The sequence below is a fragment of the Myripristis murdjan genome, chromosome 11, assembly GCF_902150065.1.
Source record: "Myripristis murdjan chromosome 11, fMyrMur1.1, whole genome shotgun sequence".
NCBI lineage: Eukaryota > Metazoa > Chordata > Actinopteri > Holocentriformes > Holocentridae > Myripristis > Myripristis murdjan.
This window is the reverse complement of record NC_043990.1, coordinates 22,089,423-22,116,535: the sequence shown is the minus strand read 5'-3', so window position 1 is coordinate 22,116,535 and position 27,113 is coordinate 22,089,423. Positions and strand designations below refer to the sequence as shown.

Genomic DNA, 27,113 nt, shown 5'->3' with positions numbered 1-27,113 from the left:
AACACCAGTGGAAAGTCAATTAGGATCCTTTGCTGTGCTGGACACACGCAAGCAACGTCAGGTGACGTAGTATAAAGAGCGAGGTTGGTGTGGTGGTGGAGGGGTCAAAAAAAAAAAAAAAAATGGAGGAGACTGTTGTTCGATTCCCATGTGATGCTCTCGCGTGTTTTATCCATAACTGTATGTTTGTTATTGTCACCATGATGAAGTATTTTAACCTAAACCATGAGCTTTTCCTAACCTTAACCATATAGTTTTTGTAGCTAAACCTAACCAAACTGCAACTGTTTTGTCTGTTGTCTGTGTGCATGCACATGCTTTGGCATGGTGGTGACATGTAATTTAAACCTGTGCCGTGCTAGCATGTAATTTTAAACCTTTCCAGGGAACCATGTAGTGCGCTGTTTAGACATTGTGGCCAATTCAAATACAATATTTCTGTGGGATCACACTGAATGACGGCCACAGCACAAAAGGTCTATGTAGGACAGTGGAGATGCTACTGCTACCTGCATCATTCCATGACTCTGCGACCAAAACACCTTTTTGATCAAATCAAAATTTCCAAACATATTTATAATGGATGTTACCATGCCATTAAATCATATTACAAAGTCTTAGAGGAGGTTTCAATTCTGATAGCTTTGCAGACTTAGGTAGATGCAACCATCTGTACTGACTGCAATTAAGATCCATCAAATGCACCAAAAAACCATCTAACATCTAACTAAATTAATCGGAAGAAGGCGAAGAAACAGAATTTTGTTAACAAAACCAGAGAACTGGGAATGTTTCCAAAGATCCTCCACCGTGCCTGGCAAAGCGTGTAGTTGGATGGCTAACTCCATAGCCGCACAGTTTTTGTTTGGGAGGTCAGGGCGACAACACAACACATCTTCAACGGCGCCAAACATTTGCGCTGTTTGTGACTGTGAGTCCTTCCCCTCCATCTCCCAGTGGTCTCTTAGCATTGTACTTCCCCAGAATTATGTTGTCATAATTCTGGTACGTTAACAGGTGTGAGGAAATTAAACTAGAAAACAACAAAAGTGAAATTGGCACATTTGTGTTTAAACAATGGTAAATTGTTTTTCCTGCTGCATCCTCTTTTAGGGTTGACTAAAACCTGAGGCATGAAGATTGACTTATCCTGTGCCACCATTCAAATTACAGTCCAGACTGCAGTGCTGTTTAATTTTACTCTGTCGAATTAGAGGTAAGTTGGATTGATATATATAAGTAATGTGAAGCAAATCCATTTAGTGCAAACAGTATGATCTCATTTAGTAAGGTACACAAGCACCTCTTTCATCAATTATAATCTCAGTTGCACTTATTCTTGAACTGTCAGAGATAAATGTTCTGTTGACTACACGGAACTCTTATAATTAATGTCAGCAAAGTTAGTTCAGTGTCAGTGAGACAGCTACATTGCCCATTGAAAGACCAACCGTGCCTCTGCCAAGTGATGAGCTGAAAATATGCCACTGGCTCCTCTCCAAGATTCAGATTTTACATAGTGTGTGGGGGGAGACAGTATTGCTGTCAATTTCTTCTTCGTCTTGTGACTCACCTAGCACTTGGCTCAACATGAGGGTTTTTTTATTAACTGCCTTGCCTTATAAAGAAACCTTATCTCTCTCTGTAACCAAGAAATCTGTAACATCTGCATGTGATCAGCTGGAGCTGCAGGACTTTGACTAACTCAAAGCGTTGTCTGGAATCCCGCCCTTCTCTAAACCGCCTCCCCCTCCCTTCGCCCTTTCTCCCATTCCCAACTCCCCGCGCTTTCCTCCTCCTCAGCCCTCGTCTTTCTTGTCTTTCACTGTTGTTGTTGTTGTTGTTGTTGTTCTGCAACCCACTTCTCAACTCTTCCACTCTTTGCAACAATCCCGCTTTACAAACTCTCATTCTTCTGCTTGCCTTGGATCACTCAACCCCTTCAATGTTCTCTCACCAAATGGAGCCGTGGATCCCAAGGAGAGGTAGTGTCCCTCTGTAAATGTCACGCTGTCTCGAGTGAGGGAGGCAGAGGGAAGCAGAGAAGGAAGTGAGAGGAGAGAGTTCATGTTGAGAGACGCCTCTCCCTCATCTGCCCTTTCAGGTTGAGGAGAGAAGCAGAGAGAGGGGGGCGGGGGATGCAGGGTGGGGAGGGCAGAAGAGAAGGAAGGGGCTGATTGTACCAGACAATACAGGGTGACTCATCCAAAATCTGTCTGCCTGCTGTCTAAGAGGTAATACAGATGAAGTGAGATAGCAGTGCAAGACAGAGGAGGAGAGAAAGATGGAGAAAGGGGAAGATCTTGACTGAGGAAAAGGCAATTGTGAGACTGTGAGGAGGCAAAAAAAAAAAAAAAAAAAAAAAAGATCAAAGTCGGCATGAGAGAGCCTGTGAGTGTGATGGATCCTAATTGGACACTGTCTGCAGAGGCATGCAAATGAGGTAAGGCAATGTATTGTGGGTAAATGGTAAATCAGTTTGGGGAAATGTGTGTGTGTGTGTGTCTGTGTGTGTTGGGGATGGGGGGGCACTTCAACACACCAACAGTTGCTCCAACACACTAGCACTTGGCTGATTAACACCACAAAGCCACTCAATCACAAAACTTTAATTTCCCGCACACTTGTTAAACATCTAAAAGATTGGTGGTCAGCTGTAAGCCAGCAAAATGGAAAATCAGCAGCCACCAGCTGTGAGCTTTAATCTGTCATATATCAGCAAAAGATACGCTTGAAGTTGATGCAAAGCCATGTTTTATGGTTTTAATCAAAGATTGAAGGCGGCATCCAAGCAGTTCCATGTGAATTATTCCTTTCATTCCTTCCTTGCTTTCTTGAATTTTTCACTTCAAAACTGTGTCTTTGGGTGGAACAGAACGGTTTAGGCGATAGAGGTAGAATAACATTGCATTTGCCTTGATAACGGAAATAGCAAAGTAATATGTTTAAAAAAAAAATTAACTGACTGTAATGTGATATCAATTGTAGCTTTTTCAGGGTCAGTAATTTCATGATTTATACTCCACGGTCTTATGTAACTTAACAGTCCGTACTAACTCTAATAATTTAATTATAGCCTGGCCAGGTCAAGCTGTTGATGTTAATAGGACTGTGTGCCTGTGAGAAAGAGACTGGGCGTGTGCGACTGTGCATTTGAATGTGTTTCTGTGCGAAAGAGAGAGACAGACAGTGAGAGTTTGTCACCTAGAGAATCAGTGAGGAACAGTCCCAGCCTCTGCCCAGCGAGGCGAGTCATGAACCTATCAGCTGCGTGTATGTGTGCGCGAGCCTAAATGTGTCTCTTTATGAGCATGTTTAAGCTGTCCATCTGAGATAGGCTTTCATTACAAGTTAAACGAACCAAACAAACAGCAATCAGCTGAAGGCCTCAACTCATGGGCTGCCAATGGGAAGAGGCAGAGCTCCCACTGGGGCCAGGAAAACTAACAATGTATGCGCTCAGGGTACTGTAAGGCAATTTAGGTAAAAGCATCTACCAAATACCGTGTGCTAAAATGGCAATATGATGGGCATCACATCATAGCTTCGCCCGAGGTCATTCGTATTCTATCACGAGCACTGCAAGAGGTAAGGCAGTCACTGTTAGTAAGTAGTCAGATGATGGATAAAAACAGAGAATGAGGAAAAAGGCATAAATTGTAGCAATGTGAAACTGGGAGCGAGGATAAGAGGGGAAGAGCACAGTGTAGCGGCATTCAACAAGCTGCTTCCTCCATTCTTTGCCTCCAATTTAAGCTCGAGATCCATCCTCTGAGATATCTGATCTTGCTGTTCCATAAAATGTGAAAAACCAACAACCCTCCTCAGGTTTGTACAGTAGGTGCTCATTTGCAAGGCTCTGTCAAACAGGGGAGGAAAGCGAGTACGTCATCATTAGTCAGCCGGCAGCTCTGCAAGAAAAGTCCAGTGAGAAAATATGCCGGGCTTCAGAAACAATGTGCCATAACACAAGACTGGTTCTGTTTCAAGAGCAGGATTGCTTGTGGATTGCTGGTGATGTGGGGATGAAGCCAGCCTCATTAAATATTTAGATGGATTTCAAAATGCAGTTTTTTAAGATTCGCAGTCTTGTTTGTTGCCCATTACCATGGAATACATATCCCATCAATCACTGCAAGCTCACAAGGACAAATCAGACACTGTGTAGGCTACTGATCCCCTGGATGATGAACTAAACGGGTTTTCTGACCCTTAAAACAACCAAAATCCTCCACCTGTCCTAGCTTTGAAAGATTTTCCCCAGTTGAGACGTTTTTTTTTTTTTTTATGTCATTCTTAAAAACAGAGCAGCAGTTACAGGCAAATTAGTGCTGGTACTGTAGTGCTGAGGTTGTGTGGGGATTTGTCATCTTTAGATTGTGCTTGAAAAAAATGTCAAGGGAATACTCCAATGTTTTGCACAAAATACCCCATTCCCGACTTCCTGAGACTGAGACAAGATGTTTGATCCTATTTTCACCTCTGTACATCCACTGGTTTTGTTCCTTTGGGTAGCATTTTGTGTTAACATAGTATAAAGACTTTCTATGAGAGTCATTAGCCTAGCTCCGTCAAAGTGAAAAAACGAACCTTACAGCAACTCCGAAGCTGTCTTATTTACACAGTGTATCATGTGGATTTCAAATACACATGATATGATTAAAAAAAAAAAAATGCACCGCAGAAGTTATAGGTATATCCAGCACAAAGTGCACTCACTCACTCAGTGAATTTATGCCGGATCTACCTGCACCGCCAGCAGCGCTCAGATCACTGCGCTACACAGAAGGATACATGTGTTGAACGGTTATAGTTCCAACCATCTGGAGGTGGTGGAGGTGAAAATGGTATTGAACATCTTGTCGCAGTCTTGGTAAGTTAGAAAAAGGGTATTTTGCCTAAAACACTGGAGTATTTGTTTAAGATTTAGAATTATTGTAAGGCTGCATTAAAACACACAATCCAGGAGTTGATGGCAAGCTGCAAAGCTCGAAACAGCATGTCAGTGGTAACATGAATGAAGAAATTCACTTCCAAGTTAAGATTTGTGCACTGAGAGAGAGAGAGAGAGAGATAATGGGTGAGGGAAGAGCAGTGAAGTCAGGTAAGTTGAGGTGAGGTACACTGAGGTCAGAATGCAGGATGTCTTCCGTGCCAATCAAAGAGAACTCAGGATGCCAGTGTCATCAGTGAGCCAGGAGCCAGAGACAGCTCTGCTCGCTCAGTCTGTAGCCTTTCTGAACTTTAATTGGGGCAGGGGGCGGGGAGCCAGACAGGAAGTCAGCCAGAGTAATTTCCTGCGGGACGTGACCTTTGCCTGTGTTAGTAGGGGATGGCATCTGCCATAGTAATTCTCTTATCTCATATGAGCCACTCTTTCTATTCCACTCAGTTCCTCTGTATCCCCTTCTAACTTTATTTTGGCTGTTCTTAATCCTGTGTTTCTTGGCATCCACTTTTTATTTGGTACTCCCTCTCTCTATATAGTCTTTTCTTCTCTTATCCCTTTATTCTAGGTATGGGTTTAGACAATCACTTTCCCTGTTTCTTGGCAATACTTGAAACCACAGGAAAAGAAGAAAATAATCCACAGCAGTTAAGACTAACAGCAGTTAACTTTCTTCTGGCGCTTAAGGCGGAGAGACATCTTTCAGGACGGTAGGATGACTTGATGCTCTCAAGGGGATGCAGCACACTTCTCCACAGATGAAAGACCAACTTCTACTTGAGAAGCCCTCCAGGGCCTGTTTACAGTCCAGCTCCTTCTCAGCGTTATCCTTCAATGTCCTTGGAAAGCCTTCTAGCTGCTGCATATCTTCTCGCACTCCATTACAGGCTGAGGTGTCTAACTGCCGGTGACCTGGCCTGACCTTGGCTGGAGAGAGTGTGGAGCGGGATGGAGTGATGGATGAGTGGGGTGATAAAAGGGTGACTGAATCACACTGCGGAGGATCAAGACCGAAACCAAGGATGACAGCAAAAGCATGTCAAAATTTTATAGCATAGCGCAACTAAGGAGACCCCTATCATTATGAGTGGCTAGAGCCCTGAAGCTTAGTGAGCTGAAACCAAAACTGTCTGAAGACAAAGAAACTGCTGACAGCTGAATATATGAGAAAATATGGTGAAACTGCCTCCCTCTGAAACCGCTGTCTCCTCTTTAAGCAACATCACAGTGCCATTTCGATAGCAGTGGAGCAGTCTGCTTTTTTGTTGCTTTTTTTCCCCGAGACACAGACGCTAGTTTCAAGAAATTTTCTGAAACAACTGAAATTGATTCTTGTTTTGTTCGGGCATGGCCCAGACGTGACCTTCAAAGAGATCAGGGGTGAACTGACACCCCTGTACTATCAAAAAAAAAAAAAAAAAAAAGCCTCGCCAGTGTAGCCAGCCTCTGGACCCTGGGCATCTCTCTTAGTTTTCCTACCTTCAGTGGGGATGGTGAAGACCTCTTTAGGGATGTAGAGCTTGTCCTCTGCTGTCCTGGCCCAGTCTTTCATCCCTCTGCGGCCCTTCATGGGAAAGTTGATATCGCTGGAGACCGCTGACACCGGCTCACGCTGGATGGTTATCACTGGAGGTACGAAAGATATGAGGAACACTTGAAACGGACTCTAGCGCAAGCTGCAGCTGAGCAGAGAACATTGGTTGAAGATAAGGTAAGCTGAAAAAAAAAAACAAAAAATAAATAAAAAAAACAACAAGAACACCGATTGGACAGCTGTGGAATGAGAGATTACTAACCCCACCGCAAAAAAAAAAAGTCTTTCACATTTTTAACTCTCTTAAAAGAAAAGGTGGAAAAAAAATCCTGCAAATGGGATGAGGTAATTCCACTTGTTTCTCATGCAGTGCAATTTGTTTCAGGAAGTGTCAGCATCTTGTGAAACGAGACAGATGATGGAGTTGAAAAAAAAAAAAAAGTCTTGAAACAAGATGATTCACAAAGCATTTTGAGCATCAGAACGAGATTAAATGGCACGTTAAGACGGATATTTTTGCATTGCTCTGGTGTCTCCAAGAAAGTCAAACATTCTGTCGAAGAAACTTGGCCGCGAATGAAGCACGCTAAAAATACACAACCGCAACACCTCAATCTCAAAGCTGGAAGAAGGGATGGGAATATCACATCATTTCATCATCCCTCTCTATCTTTATCTTGTGAAAGTGGCAGCACTGAGTGACACTCACTGAGGTTGTTAGTAACCACCAGAAAACTTTGGAATGGCTTCTGAGCCTCTCCGATGAGGTGGATGAAATCCTCTAATATCCTCATCAGCAAGGCAGCACCGGGAGAGACCTGAGGATGGAGGGAAGTGAGAGAGAGGGAGGGAGGGAGGGAGAGAGAGAGAGGTGTCAATCATGAGGCCATCATGATCATAATCCATGGGCAAGCTTCCATGAACTACATTCCACTCCTTGAAATGTTAATATTCATCACATCACATTACCCAGACCACTGAACGCGTTCCAGGGCAGTATAATCTAACAAAGTGGGGTATAATATCACATTTGGTTTGTTGTTTATTGTGTCCAGATGGCAGGTAAACACACCTTAACTCAAGGGCATCGAGCTGGGTCACACACCCAGCAACACACAAGCGGGTACAAAACGCACAAATGCACAAACAGAGAAACAAACACACACACACACACATGCGCACTGCACACTTGGTATAATTAGTGGGCAGCCATTGTGTTTAGCAAACAGGTGTGTTTTTATGACTTTAATAATGATATGCTAATGTGGGCTGCAGAAACACACACACATAAACACACACACATGAACAGGCGCACTTGGTATACTAAGTAGGCCACTGTTTATGGTAAACAGGTGTATTTTTATGACTCTAATAATGATTGAAACAGTCCAACCATGCCTGCACACACAACCACACACACACATGCGTATCCATGCACAGGCCCTTACCTGGTGAGCGTCCTCCCATTTCTCCAGATTTTCTATGTCCAACATATAGCTGACTACCTGGAAGAATTTCTGAGGAGAGACAGAATGGAAATGCGCTCAGACGTCAGCGGAGGAGTTAACAGGTTCTTTTGTCTCACTTGTTTGTCTGCATGGTGTTGGCTATTGTCAAAGTCGCCCATTATTCATCTATCCACCATCCACCCTGCATTAGTACAACAGGCAGCTGCTGCAGTTCATTCTCTTCCAAATCTTGAAAAGTAGACTACATAAGTGTGTTGTACAAAAAAAAAAAAAAAAAAAAAGTCTGTCAGATGAACAGCGGAAAGATCATTCCTAACACCTGCTGAAAAATGAACACAACTCTATGAAAAAAAAAAAAAAAAAAACTCTTTTGAAGCCATAGCAATGGCCCAGCTATTGTCCATTGTTCTGTAAACTGCATGGAGGAAAAAAGTGGAGTTTGTATTGAATGGATGCTTAATGTAGACCACTCTGAAATCAGGTATACATTGTACAACTAGCATGTTGCAGTATATCTATGTACTTTACATGCACTACGCACTTCAGCTTCTGTTGTTTTGTTCTAAATTGTGTGAATTCTGATTATTTCACAGAACCACAAGATAAGCCCCTTGTTTTTTTTTTTTTGTTTGTTTATTGTGGGGTGTGATGTGCAATTAAAAATTCCATTGTACTTTGTGCATACAACAAAGAGCCAATAAACAACCTTGCATAGATTTGTAGATATTGTGAATGTATGTACATGAGTCTGCATGTATGCGTTTGTGTACTGTTTATGTGTGCGGCCCCTCAAGAGGCCCCGCGTACCTGCACGTCGTCGGGAGCTGGGATGTAGGTTGCTCTTTTGAAGGTGTCCGTCACATTTCGCAGAATCTCCGTGGAGAAGAGAAGGTCGCCGCTGTAGTAGCTCCTCCTCTGCAAGAGCTCCAGGAGACTCCTTACGATCTGAGACATGCCCTCCCCAGCCAGGGTCCTCTGACCCTTCGCAAGATGCTCTCGCAACTGCAGTGAAGAGCATGAGTTGGAAAAGAGAGAGAGAGAGAGAGGGAGGCAAACCAGCTTAGCGCAGTGGAGGTCGATTGTGGGCAGAGTCAAATTGATTAAATTCATGCCCAGAGGTGTATAAGCACCACTGTTTTATTTTGCAGCAGGTTTTTAAGTCAAGATTATCAATAGGTAGCTAGTAAAAATGTCAGAAACAACAAGTGCAAACAAAAAAAAAGATTATATTGTTATGATTATGGTGGGATCTGTTGGATGAATATAGCTGAATGGGATGTGTGTACACCCTACAGCCTCAAAATAGGCGAGGAAATAGAGAAGGAGCGGCACTCCCGGGCTGAAATTGGATCTCATCACTGCAGAGGGAGAAACAGGTACAGGACGCAAGAGAGAGCGCATGTGAGAAAGACAACGGGAGAGAGAGCGAGGGAAAGGGAGAGGGTGGAAGAACAGAAGATAACAGCAATCACAGAAAATTAATTATTGACTCCCGGTGTTAATGAAAGTTTGGCACTGAAGCTAACAGTGCAATCAGCTCTGTCACGCACAATCCCTGACCCCCATCTCCTCCCGTCATCACCGTGGAGATGGAAAAGGTTGAAGTTCACAGAGCAGGAAAACAGACTGGCTGGCGAACACATTCATGAGATATGTTCATTAATTGATAAGTGGTAGTGCAAAGCTCTGGAAAAGCTAATTAGAGATACTGGTGAGTCAAGACTAAAAAAAAAAAAAAAAAAACACTCCTCTATTTTGAGCCAACTTTCCAAAAAGAAAGTTGCGGAGAGCTACATTATAGGTGGAGAAGGCAAACTGTGGGCAGAGAATGGCAACTCTTTTTCTATGCTTCACTTCTCTTTCTTCGAAATTCGCTAAAGAGAGAGGGAAGTTTGATGAAGGTGGCTGAGGTACAGTACAGTAGAAAGTCATGTAATCATGAGGGGAAAAATAAAGTTTTTCTTTCATATTTCCAGATAAAGTTGGTCTCGCTGGAGATGAAGGGCATATCATTTCGAGAGAGAGTGTCTCAGTTCTAAGTTTGTGAGTGTGTTTATTAACAAGATAAGGACTGTGGCGTTTTGCATTGTGAGACGGAGACTTACAGATAAATGTAAATATCTATATTCGAGTGAGACGCATCTGGCGAAGCTCGGAGGACCCCAGAAAGCAACTCCATTATTGTCCAGCATGCAACGACGACTAGCAGATCCTGGGGAGAGAAAAAGGCGGGGGGGGGGGGAGAAAGAAAGAGGCCTTACTATGCATTGATAATTCAAAACGGCATGCATACTGTAAAACAAGCACTTACATGGAATGCTACTCAATTTCAGATATGAGCTCTGCCTGAGGAAAGATTACTACGTATTAAATATGGTATCCAATATCTAATTCATGATCCCTCTCTGTGGTTTAGGGCTGACAGCTATAAAGTTTGTATGGATGGGAACACCTGTCACTGGAGCAGCTGCTGTACATCAGAATGATATGCGTGTTATGCATGACACAGAGACATGGATGAGGATCTTGCTACTGTATAAAATAATAATAATAATAATAATAATAACTGTCAACAACACAGAAAATAGGATATACTGTCCATTTAATGCATTTTTAAGGACGTAAGATGTTAAAGAATAATACACAGGGTGACTGCAGAATGGCAAACCACTACACACTGTAACACTGCCACTTATAAAAGATTAAAAACAAAAGTCAGGGCTGTTCATTTTCCTTTTTTAGACTAAAACATTATTCAGCTTTGTTATTATTACTAGCAAGTATTCCCTTTGCTCAGCTCTGTCTGCAGTGCTTGGCAGCCATACCTGCTGGCTGTTTCAACCTGGCAGCCAGAGGATGGGCTGATGGTGGGCAGCCAAAATACTTTACTAAGACAAAACACATTCCCAAGCCGAATAAAGACTGTACCCGGCAACAAAGGAACTCTTTTACTGGCTCTGCCTTGTTTTAAGTAACATATTAGTTGCGCTAAAATATTATACATAGATTTAGCTCCCGCTGATGTTAAGTTTGTGGGGATTTTTCAAGCTGTGGTGTCACCAGCAGGCCATCTGATGCAGGCGAAACCATGTTTTGATGTGAGAGCGGGATGATCCAGTGCATGTTGTGAATTATGTAGTCACTCACTCCCCCCCCCTTTTTTTTTTTTTTCCTTAAACTGCAGGCTTGCTGAGCCACCGCTCCTCTCGTCTCCCAAGGAAGGTTTTTTAATGAGAAATCAAGTTTTGATCACTGATATTCTGGGAACTTGGTTGAGAAATACTGTGCTACATTACAAGTCTATTAATATGGCTCTACTGCATTTAAGTTTAGAATTCAGTAAGGACTATGCGATTGTACAGCGAGACCCACTATGCAATAGTTTCGGTATTTTCAAGGACTACCATTTTAATGAGCCTCTAAGATTAATTTGAAGGTTTGAAGGCAACCTGAGCACATATTTATTCAAGGCATACCAAGGTATACAATTTTCATTTGCAGTGCCTTGAAGTGGTAATCCAAGAGATCCTCTTTTTGTATTTGTATTTTTATTTAGTCTTTTTTTTTCTTCTTTGATGCATCTTTGATGCATGATCTTTGATGCAAAATCAGGTGTGGTGAACCCATGTGTCGTGAGCTGCATGTGGCTCTCTGTCTGCTCCTATGTGGCTCGGAGCAGTTCTATCAGTATATTTGAATTTGAAATTTGAAAATACAGGCAATAAATTTGCCAACATTTTTAAAATAAAAATATATATATATATATTGTCTTCATGTGTCATGCATGCATGTAGCAACACTAGCCCAAACATAATACAGACTTGTGCAGACGAGGAGGCACAGGTTTGTTGGCCAGGCTAACTGACTGAGTCGCCACGGCAGAATCAGGAAAATGTCACGAGTCAGAAAACCTGGAGTGCCATTCCACCTCAATCAGTGCTAACACGGCCCAGGAGTTTCCCAAAGGCACTGAACTTCGCAAGCACAAGGTAAACGTATCGAAATGTCAGTCAGAGAAGCGGACTCAGTGTTTATGAAAATTCATGAAGCACTCAGAGACAGCCACATTGGCGTCATATCAGGTGTCATGGAATATTGCTTGTGTTAAAAGGCGATAAACGGAGGGGGACTTTGTGACGCTGTGCCTCAGAGATGCTGCGGAGATACTCAGTCTCAGAGTCAGACCTGCTGCCGCCACAGCACACCATCGAACAGAGAATATGGCATATTAACAACTCAGTTGAAACGATTTTATATATGGATCTTGAGAAATGCTGGTATTTGAGTTGTCAATATTTGCACGGTCTGTATCAGAGGAGCTCACAGTTAAGGAAGAGCTGCTTGACATTGAGCTGTTAAAAGGCAGATCCCGCGTCATCGACCTGAAAGAGACACTCATGACTGTTGTTCAAATTTCCAATTTAGCCACACACAGTGCACCAGCTATGTTGGAATCTGCAGAGCGCCTGGTATGGCTGCTATGACATTTCACTGCATCATCCATCAAGAGCACCCGGGATCTAAGAAGCTGAACTTGCACCATGTCATGAAACCTGTGATAGAAAATTGTGAATGTTATTTGCAATCATGCTTTCAATCACAGCCAGTTCGGAAACCTTATAGCTGAACTTGATGAAAACCTTCCCCCGTGAGCTGCTTCTCCTCTGCACTGTGGGATGGCTTTGATGAAGTAACATGCTTTCCTGTTTTTATGAACTTTTGAATCCAGTGAAGCTGTCTCTGGAGGAGATAAGGACTGTCTTGAGATACATGACCCCCAGTGGACTTCAGATATAGGGTGTCTGACTGACATGCGGCATCAACTATACAAACTCAATCAGCTATACAACTAAAAATGCTGCCTCACCTGGTGCAAAGTGTTTTCACATTTGTCAACCTACTAAAGCTCTTTCAGATCCATATTGAAAAGGGAGAGCTGCTACAGTTCCCTCCTTGTTGAAGGCAAGTGGAAAAGAAGCTGAGATCTCAAAAAGGAGCACTGCACGCTACGCAGCACCGGCTGAAAATCTGCAGCAGAGTTTTGAGGACAGATTCTGCAACCTGAAGCAAAAACGGCCACTGATCATATTCCTCATCAACTTCTTCGCTGCTGAATCGGACTGTTTGAAAGCCCCTTTTGTGGGAGATGAAGCCGAGTCTCAGCTGGAGATTATCAAACTTTCAGGGGATGACAGACTTAAACGCGTCCTGAGAGAAGGAACCGCGGAGTTGTGGAAAATCGTGCCCACAGACAGATATCCAAATGTCAAACAGGCTGCACTAAAGCTGGTGTCAGTGCTTGGATCAACTTCCGTGAGTCAGCTTTCTGCAAAATATTGCTCTGTTCTTATGGACCCACATGGGAATGAGTTGCTTTGGCCACAACTGTGTACACGGCAGACTTAAAAAGGACTGTGGGAAACAAAGACGGCCATGTGTCCCACTGAGAAAACTGAGGTAAGAAAACTGTTATATGCAGCTGTTCTATGAAACGGTGGGCTTTTGGGGGTCTTGGCTGCTGCTGTGCTAAGTGCTCATTGCTGCGGTGTTTTTTTTTTTTTTTTTTTTTTTTTTTTTTCACTTTCTAGAGGTCACATGTCAATCAAAGAGTCTGTCCAGTAAGTCTTTATCCTTGGGATTTTATGTTGATGGAATTGTAGTTTCTGTAGGTGGCGCTTATTTCTTGCTGGAAAGATAACAAGCATCACTTCCTGTGCACTAGAGATTTTTTTTTTCCAGGAAAGACTTATTTGACAGCAGTTGATTACAGCATTAAATGAAAAAGCTTTCATAAGATGGTTGTAGGTCCAGCCATTATTGTGTTAAATCACTTAGCAATAGCAAGTAGCACCAGATATGTATTTATACTGAAGTGGCAAAGGTTATATGTTAAACAACCTCAGACATGCATTCACATAGGCCATGTGATAATCAATAAAAAAAAGAGCTTGACAGCATGTATTTGCCTTGCACTGACCAGTGGCATTAGTCGGACACTTGTTGTAGACCGTTTCACCAGCTGAAGCTCTCTTCCACGTCATAGACAGAAGGTGCTCGTCTTTGCAAATCTCATGAGGCGCTGTGGGAGTAAGTGAGAAACGAATAGAAAATGTAAAGCGAGGCCACACCACGGAACTCCATCATGCACACGCCAAAATGCCACACACACACAGAGAGAGAGAGAGAGAGAGAGAGAGAGAGAGAGAGAGAGAGAGAGAGAGAGAGGGAGACAGAGACAGCACAAAAAACAAGATTCAAATCAATGTTCTCCTGCAGCAGCTCCCAATCTTATTCCCTGTGCATTGCTCAAGCGCTCTCTGTCAGTGTCACTGCCTCGGTACAGTATCTCATTCCCTCTTCATCTTCCTCCCCCCTCTCTTTATTCATCTGTTTTTTTTCCCTCCCTCCCTTTCATAACCCTGATGAAAAACGGAGGAGGGCTCTGAAGATATTCCGAGGGGGGCAGGCGAGTGTTGGCAAAGGCGATGCGGCGAGATGAAGAAAGGGAGGATGGAGAGAGAAGAGAGACGGGGAAAATGTGATATGATGTTCCTGAGCAAAGCCAATGGACAGATCCTTGTCTTGTGTAACAGAGGGATGGGAGCGCTTCAAAAGGAAGAGGTCACGATGGAGCCGGCGATGAAAAGTTTATCATCTGTAACCTCTCAGAGCTCCATGCCAGCACTTACACATGTGGCATTCAGGCTGGTACAGGAAAGTATATTCACACACACACACACACACACATACACACAAACAGACACACACACACAGCTCCAGTCAAGAGGCTGGCTTATTAAACCACATTGTTTGCTACAGCGCCTGACACACTGACAAATCGCACCAAGCGGGGCTTTGAACAATTCGCCCTCTACCAGGGAGACAGTTACACAGAGGAAAAAGGGGGAAAGAGGGAAGAAGACAGAAAGAGAGAGAGTGAGAGAGGGGGTGAGATTAGTGCGATAAAAACAATGTTAAAGAGGAGAGCTAGAAGGGGAGATGGTGGAGCTTAAAGGTAAACAGAGAGGGGAAGGGAAAGTGCCACAAGACAAAGACATGCAGAGGCAGCGGAGGGGTAGAGATGGATGGGTATGTGAAGTGACAGAGAGACAGACAAGAGGCAGACGGAGATGAGAGGAGTGCAGTTCTAAAATTGAGATGGAAGCCTTTGGCTGTGGTGCGAACCACTGGGAATCACTTTCATCCTGCCTGACAAATACTGAGCATGCCCAGATTGGGCACACACACATACACACACACACACCTTGGATTATGATTCTGTGCAGCTACGAGTCTATCAATGCAGATGCAGAGACACAGCAACGCATGGAGAAACATACAGAGAAATGTAGCCACAGTGGAACAGGAACAGGAACACAGTGAGCATAGAAACCTCTGTTGCATTAAAAATGTACAAACATTCACACACACACACACACACACACACACAGCCACTGACCGGGGCACTTCTTCTCGTTGCAAGAGCGGACCTCCTCTCCGGAGCCGTCACAGGGGTAGCCCTGGATCCCAGTGCCCTCACACATCCTGAAACGACGCTGCCAACCCGAGTCACATGTCTTGCTGCACAGGCTCCAGTGGTTCCAGCTGCCCCAGTTACCTCCACCTAAAACAGGAGCACAGCGCCACAGGGGGCAGATTAAGGAGCAGAGGGGAGGGGGAGGGAGGAAACAAGGGAGGCATGTTGCGAGGGGAGGAGAAAGAGAAAAGGGATAGAGTTACTAATGAACAGTAAATTTAGGTTATAACTCCAGGGCAGGGGTCCTTAAAGGAACAGCCCACCAGACCAAACTAGAAAGAAAGATCTTTTCCCACTTACCTCGTGCGGTTTCTACTCTGTCTCCCGTCACCTGAATATAACGGGGCTGGATGGGCTCTTGTTTGTGGAGCTCAACAACAGCTGTTTCCAAAAACAATGATAGATACCTGCATAATCCAGAGCCCTCAGGGGTGACAGTTTTGTTGGGACATACCTTAAGAACTGAACACTGAAGAAAACCAGCAAGCTGTATCTATCCGTGTCTAATTTGCACTCGCTGGGGGGGATAGGTACAGTTTGCCTGGGCAGGAAATAGTTCCAAGTGAAAGCTGTGACTTACACCCGGTATCTCTGCCGTTGTTTTTGGAAAGCGCTGCAGCTGTTGACTTTAAGACATGTTCGACGGCTTGGGCTCCACAAAAGAATGCCAATCCAGCTCTGTTGGATTGTATTGGGGTAAATGGTATTTTGGGTGAGCTGATCTTTTAGAAAGGTTTTCTATTTTCAGGGTGAAACCCAGTTTGAGTCAATAGACGGAGTGAGGCTCATTAAAACACACTAACATTATATTCCTGTGGGGCCTCAGTCGAAACAGACTCGCAACCCAATTTAGGTCCCAACTCACAAATTGCCGGGATGTGGAACGGGAATATCAAATCGAAGCGCAAATCAACAGTCGCACAGGCGCCATCAAGATAATGCATGTTCCATGTTTGCATAATGGTATTTGAGAGCATGTGGGTGTGACGCGCGGCATAATATGCATCAATTTGTACATCTTACCGCCACACGCGGGATTCGTGCATTCCCTGCTCTCCTGATGAGGGCCCTTACACTCGGCCCAGCCGTGCACCGACGAGCTGCACCGTCTCTGTCTCTGCTGGGTCCCGGTGTTACACGTGACACTGCATCGAGACCACGGCGCCCAGTCCAACCACTGGCCCTCCACTGGACGCCGAGAGATGGAGGTAGATAGAGAGAGACAGGGAGAATGGGAGGGACAGATGAAGTTGGAAGGAAGAAGATTTTGAGAGACGCGGGGAAAATCAAGATAAATTGTTGGAGAATTTTGAGGGAAGGGAGAGGAGATGGAAACGAGAAAAGAAGGGGAAGAGAGAGAAAAAAGAAAGATGGGGCAGAGAAAGTGAGTCAGCCACATGTAAACAGACTGTAAAGTGAGTGAAGACAGAGGGGAGAACAAATAAAGTACAGAGGCCATTTGGTTTTCCATAAATAGCAGCAAACAAACATGAGAAACCATACAGCACGGGCATCTGGCCACTTTAAATATTTCAATCTGTTATGCAATAACTGATTACAATTCCTTTCATTCCTTGTTTAAAAGCAATTCGGAGTTCACAGGGAGTGCAGGCGGAGTTACACCCATTTTGGATTTAACAAAAAAAATGATATTCATTTAAATTTCATTTAAAATAGAATGGCACTATATTTGAAACAATCTGATTTCAACTTTGGTGCTCGTGTAGAACAAACTAGATTAAAAAAAGGACAAGAATGAAGTTTAATCCAATCAAATAGTGCCTGTGAGCTGGTGTATGAATACTGAACAGCTTAGCCAAAATGTGTGATGACATCAACTCCGGTGTAATGACAGCCCTCTCTGTCCTCCTCAACAGCTGGTGGGAAAAAAAACACAGTCCTGCTGGTGATAATTGAGTTGTCAAATGCTTGGAAAAATACAAAAATCACTCAAAGAGAGAAAAGATTAATCATTATTAGTGCCTGTATTCGAAATAAAAGTTTTTGGTCCATCATTACGTTAAGTTGAAGGCTGGTGATGATTAAAATGAGACCTCATGCCATCCAACATGACTCTACCAAAGGCAGTAGAGACGGCAAAGAGTTGACAGGAGCTGGAAACATTTGTAGTTCTCAGTTTGAAGGTGTGTGACAGATAAACTATTAATGACTATTTAACTGGGCGAACACCATCAGAACAGACAGATTTATAATATAATTACATTTGCCTGCAAGTTGCTATTGCCTGATAACACTTGGCACTTAACAAAAAAAAAACAAAAAAAACAAAGATCCTTTCACTTGGACTATAAGCTAGAAAGGTGTCTTTGATTTAAAAAAAAAAAAAAAAAAAAAAGCTTGATTATGATGTCTGGTAAACTTGGCATCATGTCATTGCATATTAGCTGAATATCTGAGTCAAAGGATAAAGAATGGCATCACTGTCAAGATCTCCCACCTGAGAGGGTGATGTCTACAAGTCTATTTGTAGTAGCACTTAGCATTAAAGGCTTGATCTGTTCTGGCAGTATGATCTCTCTTCTTGTCATACTGTCACTCCACTTGCAGCTTTGTTTACATTGCAATTAATTGGACAGAACAAATCTGTTTTTTGTTTTTTTTTTTTTCCCTTGTCTGAAGTATCCTGTTTGAGTTTTCTCTGTTCCTGTCAAAGTGAAATGTCTTTAACAATATGAAAAGCAAATGTAGACTGAGGGACTAAGTATAAATGTAGTGTGCATGTGGATGTGCATGTGTGTGTGTGTGTGTGTGTGTGTGTGTGTGTGTATATGTGTTGCACCCTTTATTGCATTTAGGCTTATTATATTATCAACAGTTACGTTATGGAAAGGATTTGCATAATCGGCTGCTACACATCCTTCACACTGTTAAGAACAACTTTGATGCATTAAAGAAGGATGCCACTCTCTGTTTTGGCCGTCCTTTATGCTCTTTAACTTTTGAAACCATCCTGTGAGGCAGACTTTTTGAGGTGTCCGGGCTTGAGACTGGAAGGTCACCTGCTTGAGAACGCCTGCGGAGGGAAAGTGAATGAGCGATGCTTTCCCTTTCCTCACCCACTGCCAAGGTGGCCTTTGGCAAGGCATTTAAACCTCCGTGGCTGCCCAGTGACCAGCAGACCTTGTGGTTTGTACTGTGTGGCTTCCCAGTGTGACTGGGTGTAACAGCGCTCCAGCATTTGTGCTTAACACATCCTGCTTCTGGGTATATACCTAAAAAAAACTCCATGCCAGCACGTACACATGTGGAAACTATAGTATATTCACACACACACACACACACACACACACACACACACAGTCATAAAGACACACATTATTGTATTACTATACTTACAAGGACCTTTGTTGGCTGCATGCTTTAACCCTTACCCCTTGCTCACAATAAAATAATCCATTACACTACAGAATGCCAAAAGTCCATTCAGCCCTATGGGAGACTATTTTAATGGAGTGACACTTCAGCCAGTTCACCTGGAAGCAAAGCGACAGTGTGATGCCGAAGAAAAAGACATTTTTTTCTTCATTTTTTTCCTCTACATCTGAAATGATAAAGTACATTGTAAAATAAAACATTTTATTTTATTCCAAATTAACCATTATAAATTATGGAGAAAACAGATAACATCACACAGGAAATCTGGTAATCTTTATAGGGTAGGCTATTGTTTTGCTTATTTGAAACAATGATAAATAGTAAAAAAGGAAAATCAAAATGCTGCAGCACACACACGAGTCTGGTTCACCCATGTGTGTCCAGTACTCCAATCCACTTGGGGCAACACTGTATTAGAGAGCATACAGAATTGAACAGATTGAGTTTTAAATGAGATGTTAGTCCTAATCTAAAAATATCCCCACAAAGAAACGAGGACCAGCGAAATTTCCTGACTTTGGACAGTTTCTTTGATTTTTTTTTTCCCCCTCTATCCTTACAAGGACATTTGGTCCTCTTGAGTATAGAAATACAATTACACACACATACACAAATATACAAACGTAGTGAGCACAGAGGAGGGATAGCGGGAGGCTTGTTAGCGGCATCGACAAAACAGCGGTGCAGTGACTAACACAATTACGGCGTCATCTGTACAGGAAGTGCAAAATTACATCAAAGTTAAAATGGTTTCCATCACTAGTGGGAGCTGTAATATTTTTATACAACCCAAGCCAGACACATATGGTGAGATATTTCCCAAGAGGGCCATGATAAGTATCATGTCAACAAACTGAATGCATACAGTATATTTATATAATATAGTGTGGGTGTGGGCTTGGTGATTGAGTGTGGCAGATGCTGTTTTCTTGCCAAACAACATAGTATCTCTCCGTCTCTATGTGAATTCTTGGAAAAATGAGCTCATATTGTAAAAAAAAATGGTGGCTGTCAAAGCACTTCTACCTCCAGCACGCTCTCTTCCAACACATGCAAGTAAGTGCCTTTTTGCTCTTCATGTTTATCTGTCATATTAGCATTTACTACATCTTCCCACATGTGTTTGTATGTGCTTGCTGCATTATAGCTAAACACCTTTGTACACAACAGATAAGCCAGTGTGAGGGAAGGTGAAAAAAAAAAAAAATTTTACAGTATAAACAAAACAGAAATAAAATAAATTCACATCTATACAAGCATATCACTTGAACCTATATGTTGTGCAGTGACAAAATCACTGAGACACGCATGTGCACGAAACATGCACACAAAGCTACAGCCATACACACCCTCGCACACACATATACAGACAATATCCATCAAAGCACTATTCACTATGCATGGACTTTTCTGCCAAAAGGCCTCTGCTGGCATTCATTATTTCAAAGGACCATTGCCTTTGAACTCCCAAAAGCACTGCGAGTCCGCTGTGATAGATTCACACACGCACACAAAAACACACGCGCACAAACCATAAAGCATACACGTACACACATTTCCTTGAGGCCCTCGAAGGAAGTGCCTACCCTCTCTCCCAAGCCCTCTCTTTCCATCACTGTTCCCAAAACAGCATGGCAAAACATCCCGGAAGGCGTACTTTAGATTACGACGTCTCCTTCCTCCTCTCTCTTTGAGATATAACTTTGCAGCCTCTTTGTCTGGCGATGGGGACAGTTTTGTTTTATTTAAATATTAACCTTACAAAACCCCTGCTTTTTGAAAAAACAGATTAAATTAGACGACGGGGAGGGCGGGGATGGGGACGCAAGAAGGATTTATCACAGATGGGTTACAGTTACATTCATATAAATTCAAATGCAGCCAACATGCATGCACACTGCAGGAGGAGATGACCTACGGTGGAATTTCTGCTGTAGCAATAATAATAAATAGAAGGCGTTTTATCTGAGATAACTGCTTGGTCTACGTGTGCCCTCGGGAGTATGCAGGCATGATGCAGCATGTTTATAGATGCATAAATACATAATGATGAATGAATGCGTACTGGACAAGCACAAACACTTTAAATCAGACTGAAACAAAGTCAAGAAAAAAGGGTATTATTCAAAATGTTATCACTGATTTGATTATGAACTCTTACATGCTCGTCTCGGTGTGTGTCCAATAATTTGGCCATTATTCTAACATTATGCAGCATTATTTAAATTCCGGCAGGCCACTGTCAATAGGCAGAGCACAGAGCAAATCATATCACTGTTTCGCCTGGTAAAAATGAAAATCTCTTTCTGATGTCAGTGCTTTCAAAGCAATGGGGGGCTTCAAGAGAGACTTCAAAATGAAAAATTTAAATGAAACAAAAAGACAGTGCATGTCACTGCAACTAAAGTGCGCTGTAACTCTTAAAAAGACAAAGGCTTTCCTATTATGCCAGTTGAACTTCTTTTTTAATGAGATGATGTTAGTATTGAAGTTTCAGTGCATTAAAAATGAGGCGCTGTGGCCATGTGTTACTCCATCTTGGAAGCTGTCCTGTGATAGGCTGCAGCCACTGTCCATCCCACCTTTTCTTCAGAGCCTGCTCCCTTGAGACTGCGTTTCAATGGCTGGCTGGCCCAGCTCCTCTCCAACGGCAGCCCGATAGAGATGTTTCAGCTGGACAGTTTGAGCCAAATTGGATTGTAGCCCTGAGATACACTCAGCGCCAGAATAGGATGAGGCTGTACCAGTGACTTATGGCTGTTCTTGACAAGGTAGGCCTAATAGGTAATCTCAGTGAGACAATTGCCGAAGTGCTGCAGCCCAGGACTGCTCAGCAATTCAAACCAAGCCAACCATGGTCGAGGCACAGAAACCCAACCTAAAGCTATGGCTTTGCTGGACCACAATCCTTGAGGAGCGGGAGTTTGAAACACTGTGCATGAATCCTGTGGCTGACCAGAGATCAAGATGAAACTGAGAAAACGCTTGTGGAGACACTGGAGTGACAGCGATGAGCATGAGCAGGCAGGAGAGATGGAGGGTTGGTTAAATTTTGACCGAACATGGAGACTTCAGCCTTGTCCCAAGAGCATACTACAAACTCATTCTCGCCTAAATTTGATTATGTGCCGTGTTCACACTGTAAAAGTGTGAAAATGCGGTAAAATGTCGACATAAATACTCAACGCGCTAATTACTCTGTGTGTGCAGTTACTGTGCACTACTCCCCCGCAATTCTGCGTGTAGCAGAAGGGAGGAGCTGCTCCAAGATCAAAAATTAAAAATCAGTGGTTCAGCTTTCATTGGCGCAAGCATCAGGGTGCAATGTTAAACAGGGAAAAACAAGAAAAATGATCTGAGATACTTTTTTTTTCTTCTTTTGATCACCAGCTGTTTTTTCAGATTTCAAGTTGGCGGGTGACAAAAGACATCCAGACATCAGTGTTGAGTCACTTTCAGTTAGTAAAAAAAATAGTGCAGTACACTGACTTTAAATCACACTAACTGCCAACACAGTATACTGTAAAGATGAGCCTAGTGTTTTCACTATGCTTTTGGGGCCCAGGCTTTGTCTGTGACAGAGCTCTAATGGAAGACAGCTGAGTTATATTGGAAGAGTGTTAAATATTGCTGGAGAAACAGAAATTCAAGAGGGTGAGTTGCATGAACACAAAAAATGAGTGCATTCACAATTATATCCATGTATAAAATGTGTAACAGTAACACAAAAAGTAGTGCTTCAGAATTTGATGTAGAAAAAAAAAGACAGAGAGAGAGAGTGAGCGAGAGACAGAGAGAGAGAGAGAGAATATCATGTAAATGGGGATGGTACTAACCAGGACACACTGCTATGTTGCAGAGTTTGGTCTGAGTCTCGGGCCTTCCGCAAGGTGTGGCCCCGCCTCCGTTCACACACTTCCTGGTTCGAGTCCTGGAGCCCCGCCCACAGGTCACAGAGCACAGACTCCAAGACGACCACTCCTCCCACAGCCCATGCACTGCAAACACCCACACACACACACACACGCACAATGGGGATGAAGAATGAGGGAGTAAGGTGAGCATATTCCACTGCAGGCATTAAGGTTAGAGAATGAGAAAAAAAATGAGAGATTAAATGAGTATGACCGCAGACTTTATAAGACCAAGCAGCAAGTGACTTTGCCGCCTCCATCAGAACATTTCAATTCCAAAAAAAAAAAAAAAAAAAAAACGACGTCGAGCTGGATGCTGCTCTGAGATGTTATGCTTTCAGGATGCAAGGTAAACCATGAGGCAAAAATAAAAACATCAATGAGGTTAGGAATGGACACCCTGGCATTTGAGGTCATGCAGTTATGCAGTTACAGTCATGACAAGGAAGATGAATGTGGAAAGTAAGTTTGCTTCTGACAATATTAGAGCTTTCAGTCGTGGGGCGTAGTGAGCCAAAGGATCCAAAGACTCCAACGACTTCAAACGCTTCAAATACCAATTAAAGTATTTAAAATGTTTCTTTTCTTTGTTTCCCTTCTTTCCTCTTTTCCCTTTTTTTCCCCCCTCCATCACACTTCTCATCCCATTTTAGAAGGAGATGAAATAGAAATAAATCAAAATAGAATAAATGAGCTGTGGAGAAGTTACACAAAAACTTTGCAGATAATGAACACAACTTGAAGATTACACTGTGCGGCTCGGGTTGCTTTCAGGAACATGTCTGATCTCTGCTGCAACTGTGTCACAGTGGCAGATCGTGGCTTACTGTGAAACGACACGCGCATAGTCACACACACACACACACACACACACACACACACACACACACACACACACACACACACAGTGCCAAAATAACATTTAAAACATGTCTCTGACCAGAGATTAGAGGAACTGAAGAAAAAAAAAAAGCTAAAAAAAAAAAAAAAAACAGAAGAGATATATATTTTTTTTAAAAAGAGAGAGAGTTGCACAGAAGAAAAAGAATGACTATGAATGACAGGGTTGGTAAATGAGGGTCAGATAGGGACAGATAAACAACCATGATCGCAGGAGGCTGAAAGTGAATTTGAAAAAAGGAGGGACAGATTTGAGATGAAAAAAAAAAAAAAAGTCTGAAAAAGTTTGCCGTGAAAAACCAAGGAATTTTGAATTCTGGAATATAGAGTGCATGGGGGAACACGGCGCAAGAGAGTGGAAGAGATTAAGCTTTGTTGAAAGAGGTGGGGAGAGAGCGAGAGCGGCGGATTTGGGGCTGAAGGAGAGAGGGAAAGCAGGATACAGACAGGGAGAAAGAGCAAGAGGGAGAGAGTGAATGAGGGAGAGAGAAGAATCAGAGGGAGAGACAGCGGGATTGAGATTGCTGGTCCTATGTTGAGCAGAGCTGAGATGTGAATAAATTATGGAGATAAATAATTAACACTACTCTATGAAGGGGAAGCTCAGAGGATCTGGAGTACAGGGCAGAGAGAGAGAGAGAGAGAGAGGAAAAAAGATAGAGAGACGATAAAAACGTATAGAGAGTATAGAGGAAAACAAAGCAAGCCACCCGCGAAATCCATTAAACACAGAATGAATGTGTCATTCTTGCTGCTTTACAAGGTAGTTTTATTTGAAAGAGCGGCAGCGGGGAAAAGCATCTGGACGCGATTCATCAATATGAATAAGTGTAGCTTTTTGAGTACGTCTGCCACTATGATGAATGTATGGCCCCTCTTGAACATCACAGCCTGTACAGTATGGATTGGCATTCATGTTAGGATCTTTATGTCAGTCAGTACACCAACACACAATATCAGCTTTACTTCGCATTATTTAGAGAACGATGCATGTCAGCCATTGAGAACTGAGGCTCTGATTTCTTTTTTATTTTTTTAGCTTGAGCACTCCCGTTGGACACAACATGCTGCAAACACAACGCCGGCATTGCAGCAGCTTTCGCTGATTTGAAAGAACGCAGTCCCAAGATGACTGATTGCTGGTGGCTGTTTTGGAGGTTGGAGATTTTAGAAAGCGAGAAACAGGAGAGGCCACACAGCAGCGCTATGAGAGCATGTGAGGCCCTCTACCTTCTCTCGCTCCGAGATGAAACAATACCTACTTAGAGTTACGCTACATCATACTAATAATAAGCCATAAAAATTTAAGCATCCTCAAATTACATGCAGTTTACTTGGGGATATCTCATTCCTGCTTTGCAAAACCCTCTCAGGAGACAGAGGCGAACAAACGGCAGATCTTAATGCAATACCATAACAAGCATATACAATTCCTTTCTGTCTTTAATTCTTTCTTTCACTCCTGTTAGGGAAAGAACTGTTATTCATATAAAGTGAATCTCCATCTCTCAGACTCGGTATAAGTGTATTTGAAGTGTGGCTGCACAAAGCTGATCAATTAGCCTATAAACTGGCGCTTTGAAATGGCTCTGGGACTGAGACAGATAAAAAAGAGAGAAAAAACAACAAGAGATGGAGCATGGGATAAGACGATGTACCAGCTGATAAACAAATTAGTGAAAAACTACAAATACAATATCAAAATTAAAACGTGAGGTGTTCAAGGAGCTGGGGTAGAAAATAGTTGCATGTAGCACCACCTATTGGTGATCACAAATGCTTTTCCAAGCTATGCCAAGGTGATTTTGCAAAGGGGGCAAAGGGCAATCACATTAAATATGTTGCCTATCTTGATACTGACACATTAACGCATTGTCTTCTGACTTGATGAAGCTCATTATACAGGGAGTATATTGCCATCAGGGCTGCACTCACTGAGGGAGTTGGAAAAGAGTGTGTTTATGGCAGTATGCACCAGAAAACAGCAAAGAGAATTAAATAACAAATGGATCTGTGATGAACAAAGTGAGAGATTTTTTTTTTTCAGTCACAAAATCAAGTTCATAAAGTCAAGAAACTGTAATATGCAGGAGCATAACACACATTCTACACATGCACACATCCGCCTGGGTTTCTGATGCAAATGCAAGTAAGCTCAGATAACACAAGACAACGTGTCCACCCACATGCTCTTCCAGTCAGACATACCTACTCACACACACACGTGTGCACACCCACACACACACACACATACACACAGAACACCAGAACATACAGACACATCATTAACAATGAGAGGCTGTGCTTAATGAGGATATAAGACCTCTAAATAATAATTTTCTTCAAAGGATGTTCCATAATTACCCATTCTTGATATACGCATATAATGATACATTTTGTTATCTCTTATACTTCCTGGCATGCAAATGTTTAGCCAGCTATATGAGGACACAGCTGCATTATTTGACATTATAATGTCTGTGCGTGCATGTGTGCATGTGTGTATGTGTGCGTGTGTGTGTGTGTGTGTGTTTGTGTGTGCACGCCCTCTGCATGTTGGAGCCTGGATTGAGTCATGTATCATACCATGACTCCACGACTGCATGACTGCATGCACGCCCGGTTATTTGCTTGAATGATTATCGGAGCTGTGGCACTGCAGCGATTGACTGCGCACTGACCCACACTTATTCATAATGCACCATTGTTTTACTTCATGTTTTAAATGTCACTGAATCTATGGCTGCTGAAGGCTAGCTAAATAAAAGGGGATAGGGATACTACTTCACTTCGCCTGCTTTGGGCCATGAAAGCCTTATATCTCAGCACATATTCAACAAAAGTTAATTTGCCGAGCCAATTACTGCCTAGTTTGCTTTGTCAAGGGCCAGACTATTACTCAAAATTGATCATCTGTATCGCCTTAATTTAGGAGCCTTACCTGTAAAACAGAGGAGAAAAAAATTGTCCATTTTCACTTCATTGGTTTTTTGTCCGAGCTACTTCTCTTTGATGTTCCCCAACTTGCACAGGCACACAAACCACACATTCACACACACTCACGCATACACATACATAGTGATGCGCCCCGAGACATATCCACCCACACTCACTCACATACACACCCTGCTTATAAGCACTAACTTGTGCATAAACACAAATAAACGGTAAACACAAAACAGAAAATTGTGGCAAACCTATCTACCAAATTAAGAATGCACATTCACCACCTCGGGATACTGTTACTGAGTGCGTGTGTGTGTGTGTGCACGTGCGCCTTGCATTTATCCATGTGTTTGTGCGTTGTGTGCCTGTGGTTGTGGGTGAATGCATGAATACCACAAATGAGGATGTTGGTTAAAAATATTCTTGTTGAAATACTATCCTTCAGCTAAATCAGGAAGGTGCTGTGACT

The 27,113-nt window shown here is 42.8% G+C and overlaps 1 protein-coding gene across 14 annotated transcripts in view; it reads right to left on the bottom strand.

The window, feature by feature from the left end:
* The window catches only part of adgrb2 (adhesion G protein-coupled receptor B2), a 583,915-nt gene that overhangs the window by 83,275 nt on the left and 473,527 nt on the right, over positions 1-27,113 (bottom strand). For all 14 annotated transcript variants that reach the window (XM_030063545.1, XM_030063542.1, XM_030063551.1 and 11 more), the window contains 9 exons: positions 22,721-22,882; positions 16,512-16,676; positions 15,411-15,575; positions 13,929-14,030; positions 10,057-10,163; positions 8,759-8,953; positions 7,931-7,999; positions 7,192-7,300; positions 6,428-6,574 (listed from right to left, as the gene is read on the bottom strand). In XM_030063545.1, coding sequence (XP_029919405.1) covers positions 6,428-6,574; positions 7,192-7,300; positions 7,931-7,999; positions 8,759-8,953; positions 10,057-10,163; positions 13,929-14,030; positions 15,411-15,575; positions 16,512-16,676; positions 22,721-22,882 — 1,221 coding nt within the window. The remainder of the gene's footprint in view (positions 1-6,427; positions 6,575-7,191; positions 7,301-7,930; positions 8,000-8,758; positions 8,954-10,056; positions 10,164-13,928; positions 14,031-15,410; positions 15,576-16,511; positions 16,677-22,720; positions 22,883-27,113) is intronic.